Source organism: Chelon labrosus (assembly GCF_963514085.1).
Source record: "Chelon labrosus genome assembly, chromosome: 12".
Lineage (NCBI taxonomy): Eukaryota > Metazoa > Chordata > Actinopteri > Mugiliformes > Mugilidae > Chelon > Chelon labrosus.
This window is the reverse complement of record NC_140345.1, coordinates 4,188,834-4,194,972: the sequence shown is the minus strand read 5'-3', so window position 1 is coordinate 4,194,972 and position 6,139 is coordinate 4,188,834. Positions and strand designations below refer to the sequence as shown.

The following is a 6,139-nucleotide window of genomic DNA, read 5'->3' as shown; positions in this document are numbered from 1 at the left end:
CCCCACCACACACAGCTGAGTGTGCCCCTCACATGCAGCGCCAGTCTGACATGACTCACTTGTTGGATTATTACCACTGCTGGTAAGCCTCAATTTGCTCCTTTATTACAGGTTATTAAATTAGTTATCTGTTTGTACTTTAAGAGACTTGAAACTCTACTCAGGAGTTGTGTTTAAATCTCAGATATGCTTATATTTTTCAGTAAAGACTCTTGAAGCTTTAAGGTGAGAATTCATTTCCTAAAAACTTAACTCACTGCTATCACATAACTGATATTTTTAGGAAAAATACACATATAAATGTATCCACAGAGTGAGACAGTGATACAATGAAAACTCAACTATTGCACTTACTCAGATCTGAAGGCGGTAGTTGCCTATTACTTTCCGGTTTTGCAAAATGTGCAAAACAATTATAGAGCACAGTTTGAATTAAGGAATTATCTTAAAATAGCAGCTTAACATCTTCATTCTTGTCTTTGAAATCTTTATCCCTTTACCTTTACGCTTTCCTCACTTATTTATGTGTAGTTTACAATAATGTTCCCCTTTTTAGTAGCGAGACCACGGAAGTATTATGGTGTGCTATAAAGTAGTTGATTTTTAACTTTAAACAGACTAATATTCCTTTGCAGTAATGGCACTTAATTTGCATACCACACAGCACCTTGCAAGCTTGGAACTATAAACTGTAAAAATCTAAAGAATAATTAGTAATCTTTGTGTCAGATTGACAAAAAATAGATATCTATTATTCTAGCTGCTGTTTAACCAGGAACTAAAGATAAATTGATGTGTGACCTATCTCTAGGAGAATTAACATAAAGGGAAGCATGGCAGGTGCTTTAAAGATTTTCATCATATGCTGTCTACTTCAAGGTAGGACATTTCACAATTTAAAGGCTTTCTTTATCATTTTTGGCATTTATTTTGCATTTAAAGACGCTGACACATTTGAATCCTCACTGAGCTTGGCTTATATTCACCTCAGGTAGCTTATGCCAACAGTGGGCAGTCGTCGTGCCTCAGAAACTAGACGCGGTGAGTGGATCCTGCGTGATCATCCCTTGCAGTTTCAGCGTGCCCCCAGAATATGATCAGTACCTGGATGATTCGTGTAGAGCCATTTGGAAGAGAGGCTGGACCCGAACCCAAGTGTTTGATTCCAGCCTCACAGGAGCGAGCGCCATCTCCAACATCCTGCAGGGAAACCTGACTGGGGTCCTGCGTGAGAAAGACTGTACCACCATCTTCAACAACCTGCCCTCGGACCAGTATGACTATTACTTCAGACTGCAGTGTGACAACCAGCTAAAGTTCAACTTTCAAAATAGTGTCCATATCACCGTTCAAGGTTTGTCATGTCCTGTTAACTCACATACATGTATACCCACATCTTTAGTAGTCTTGTGGTGATTCCTGTCATTGTTCTACTCCTCAGATTCACTTCCCAAACCCACCGTGACTTCCTCTGGCCTGGAAGCAGAAGAAGGGTCTGCGGTAACGTTGAGCTGCTCAGCTCCTGCTCCCTGTCCCATCCTTCCCCCGGTTCTTACATGGACACCGGGCATAGGTGACACTGTGGAGGATATTGACGCTCAGTCTGCCTCCTCTGTTATGAACTTCACCGCTTCATACCTCCACAATGGACAGAAGTTCACGTGCGCCGCTCTCTATAACCGGCAGGCTAGGAACAGCGAGCTTGTGTATGAAAAAAGTTTGACTCTGCATGTTCTTTGTGAGTATGCTTCTGGCATTTTCATGTTTGTCTGAGATTTGATATAATCCCTTTTATTTGTATCCACATGAGTATAATGGCACTCTGCAGAACCCATGCAAAATAACCAAATGTATGTATGAATGTACTGTATATATTTAACACTTTATTAACTTAAATGCAGACTTTATGACTTGTTAGAAAGTGAAACACCAAACCCAGTTTGGATATCAGAGGTTAGTTGTTCACTAACCCCAGGTTGGAGGTCCAATCGCTGGTTCCTCCATACGGAAGTTGCTCCCAGCATTGTGGGAACAAAATAGTTTTGTCAACCACTGAGACATGCAACAGTTCTGTCGGTTCAATCGGGTCTGTTTTGCTACTGCCAGGATGTATTTATTCCAGCAGAGAGAAACAATCTGATCAAGAGTTTACATAGTTATCAGGTGTTAATGTTTTCTTATTGAAGACATAGTCCTGCCTCTGTATCTGATTGATAACTCCTTCTGATTGGGCCAGTCTTTTCCGGTTTAGGTGGTTTCGTAAGGTATTTTATTCTGACTGGATTATTATTTTAACAGTGTCCATGTAGACACGATGATAAACTCAGTTGAGTTGCCAGTATACACAATGCAACACAAGGTGTTTGTTTAAGGAGTTGGTGAGTGCTTGCTCTGGGGGTTTCAGGCTTTTGGTCCTGTAAAGCACCTTGAGAAAATCTGGTGGCCATAAAAATGAATACGGCTGTTGGCTGAATTTGAGGCAATTGCTCTCTATGTAAGCTGTGTCCTCCCAAAGTTTGTCAGTGTAATTTGTCAGTGTTTCTTCAAGTCTTGACTCCAAGTGCCTGGTATTTCACATATTCACAGATCCCCCAAATAACACCTCAGTCAGTTACTCTGGTCCTGTAAAAGAAGGCAGCTCCATTACACTGACTTGCAGCTCTAACACAAATCCAGCCGTGGACAACTACACCTGGTACAAAGTGGACGGAGAGCAGGAGGCAGCGGTGGGGTATAAGAAGAGACTCTCCACCACAGTCTCAGAAGTGGACAGCCAGTTTTACTGCCAAGTCAGTAACAGATATGGGACCCAGAACTCCTCTATCGCTCAGATAGACGTGCTGTGTAAGTAAAACATAACTACATATGATACATGCCGGCCAGCAGCATCAACTGAACCCGTGTTTGGTTTTACAGTTTCTCCCAAGGACACAACAGTAGTGGTCGAACCCACTGGTCCAATCCTGGAGGGCAGCTCTGTTTATCTGGTCTGCAGGAGCCGAGCCAACCCACCAGTCAGCAACTACACCTGGTACAGAGATGATGAAGCGGACACGGAGGCTGGGCCCACCTTAGTTATCGACGGTGTTGACTCCAGCCACGACGGTGACTACCACTGTGCAGCAAAAAATGACCTGGGGGAAGAAACTTCAGCAAAGATTCTACTTGACGTTCAGTGTAAGTTTGTATAACACAGAAAAGACACTGATTTACACCAATGAGTAAAAACAACAGAACTGTACATTTCCAGTCTGCTCGTGTGCTGAATATGTCTCTACTGTATATCCAGCTGTGCTCACCCAAACATGGGCTCGGGCCAAGATTAGTTCACAGTGCATCACTAGTGTCTGGAGCACGGACAGTGACTCATTGTCGTGCTGCGTGACAACCTCAAAATCCTCTCTGTGTCAGTGGTCCATCATGACTGAGCTCTGCTGTGTCCACATATGTGCCAGTGTGTTAATCCATGTGTAGATGTTTTGTTCGGTTTGTGTCTTCATTAGGATGTCATCTCAAGAAAACACAGAAAACAGAGGCAGTGGTCCAAGTATAAGAAAAGTCTACTGAAAAATTGACTGTGGATGAATCGGCTTTTGATTTCTGTAATATCAGTTGTGTAACCCCGGCTCCCTAGGAAAACCTTTTCTTTTGCTTTCTGTTTACATTAGAAAAATACTGTATGCTCTGTCAAATTTGAAAGTATATGAATATGGAATTTATTGTAACTGCTTGTGCGGTAAATTGTACACAAGATGAGCTGTGTTTTACTGCTCATCTTGCTTGATTCATGTTCTTTTCTTGATTTGCACAAGCTGATCTGGAGCTTTCCCAAGCCTATCACAAGATCTTCAGATGGAGTTGCCATTTTATAGCTGTTCACCTTACCATTTTTTATTCCTATCACTTAAAAGAGCTTTTGTCCGTTTTCAAAGTGACGTATAAACAGGAAGAATCATTTCTTTCAGATCCCCCTAAGAACGCTACCATATCCGTTGAGCCCTCTGGTCCAGTGCAAGATGGCAGCTCTGTGACTCTGACCTGCACAAGCATCGCCAATCCGGCCGCAGTTAACGTCACCTGGTTCAGAGTGGCTGGAAGACAGAAGGAGGTGGTGGGCACTGATCGAGACCTTACCTTCAATGTGACCAGACTCTCAGAAGATCATTATTACTGTGAAGCTCTGAATCTCCACGGAGCTGAAAGCTCGGATCCTGTCAGCATTGATGTCACATGTGATATATATTTATATATTTTTATGAAAAAATTGTATTATTCCCAATGCTTTTTTGACTAGGCACGTACAAATAGCCTGTTATTTTCTCTGCCTCAGTTGCTCCAGAGATACTTCCTTCTTCTCGCTGCGTCAGGATTTTATCCCTAGTCCGATGTACATGCGACAGCCAGGCGAACCCACTTCCCTCACTGGTTTGGGAGTTGGGCGGGGAACCTGTCAATCACTCTGCTAAAATCCCAATCAGGGAGTTGACCCTGGGAAGCATGAGCACGAGGAGCTCCATCACCCTGTACCATCTGGACGAGGACATGCCCTCGCTGGTGTGCTTCGGCATCAACCCACTGGGCCAGGATAATCTGGCTTTCAATGTGTTCTCCAGTGACACTCAGCTAGGTAGAGGAATCTGCAAGATGCTGCAAGATTTGTTGCATGATATGTGTCTTTTACTCACTAATAAGGGTTTTGTGGGGACTTTTCAGGTATCCATACTGTGTCTCTGCTGATCGGCTGTGCACTGGGAGCGCTGGGGATGCTGCTGGTGTGCAGCCCATTTCTGCTTGTGTTTTGCTGGTGAGGAACATGGAAACGGCTGAAAAGGCACCAAAATGAAATTATTGTGGATATTAGAGATTCCGAGTGCAAAAACGTGCAGAGTCAACACTAAATTTTCTGCTGTACAAGAAAACCTTCTTAAACGGAGGTTTAAGATGTTTACATATACACTAAAAGTTGTTTCGGAAGCCTTCCAGTGTACACGCACACTTGAAGTTCAGATAAACTTCTGAAATGAACAATCTCTGCACTATCACAGATCCTGGATTTTTGTGACTAGTAGTAGCAGATGTAAACTTTGTGTGGAAAAAATTACAGTACACACGTTTTATTATTCAAAGTATTTTCGTACACATTACTAAGCCCTTTTGTGTTTGCTTTAGGAAAGGGAAAGGCAGCCTCTCACTTGACAAGGGACTGGTGGACACTTCAGAATTTTTAGCCACCAATGAGGTGAGTTTGTGTCCATGTGATGTATTTATATTTGTGAACGGTTGCAGATTGACAAAAACAGGAACCTTCCAACACCTCTGTGTGGTTCAGGTGGTAAAGTTTGTCCGATGACTGCAGGGTTATCACTTTCACCACCAGTTTCACCTCTCTAGATGACAGTGTATCTCTGTGGTGAGATGGTGAGAAGAACCAAGAGTAACATGTAAATGACAAGAACAAACACACTCTAACTCTGTGATACAGGATTGTACATTGTTTACTGTGGCTCTCTGATGTAGTTAGAAATATGATATATTGCCTGAAGCACAATTCTCTGCTTTCTTTGTAGACCAACTGTACACAAATCGATGTTGTCTATGACAATAAAGCCACTCTGGAGGAGGAAGGAGGTAAAGAAGACTCTCTCCACTATGCCCACGTGGACTTTGTTAAACTCCAGACCAGATCAGAGGGTAATCTCAGAGACGGTGAGATCAGAGGTGTGGACTCCAAGACAGCAGAGTACGCCGAAGTCCACCTGCGGTGCAATGGAGGAGACGCAAAATAGGACACTCACTTGAGACAAGATGATGTTGATGGAACAGGTCAGTGAAAAGGCGACCGCTTAGAGTCCATAGCAGAACTCAGGATTTCAGTGGTCGACCAGCAGCATATGCCAAACTGGGAATTCTGAGCAGGAAAAAAATATAGATAAAATGAAATTGAGGTAAGAGCTGCCCTGAAGGAAACATGGAAATCCACCTCTCAACTGTTGTCTCTGTAAATCTCTTGTGTCTCTTCACTGAATAATGTTTTTCAAGACTGTAAAGAACATTTGAAATATATACAGATATGAGAACAAACCTGTATGCAGAGGTTAAATCTTCTAAAACCTCTTTATGTCTAAATTGTTGTGATTCA

General features: G+C 42.7%; 1 protein-coding gene across 1 annotated transcript; it reads left to right on the top strand.

The window, feature by feature from the left end:
* Positions 1 to 833: 833 nt before the first annotated feature.
* LOC311497119 (B-cell receptor CD22-like) lies at positions 834 to 5,841 on the top strand (the record flags this gene model as incomplete). The annotated part of the gene is made up of 10 exons (XM_084557268.1): positions 834 to 879; positions 992 to 1,354; positions 1,442 to 1,738; positions 2,587 to 2,844; positions 2,917 to 3,177; positions 3,966 to 4,232; positions 4,331 to 4,627; positions 4,714 to 4,804; positions 5,170 to 5,239; positions 5,568 to 5,841. The coding sequence occupies 10 exons, from the start codon at positions 834 to 836 to the stop codon at positions 5,784 to 5,786; spliced, it is 2,169 nt and encodes a 722-aa protein (XP_084413394.1). The 3' UTR covers positions 5,787 to 5,841.
* Between the last annotated feature and the right edge of the window lie 298 nt (positions 5,842 to 6,139).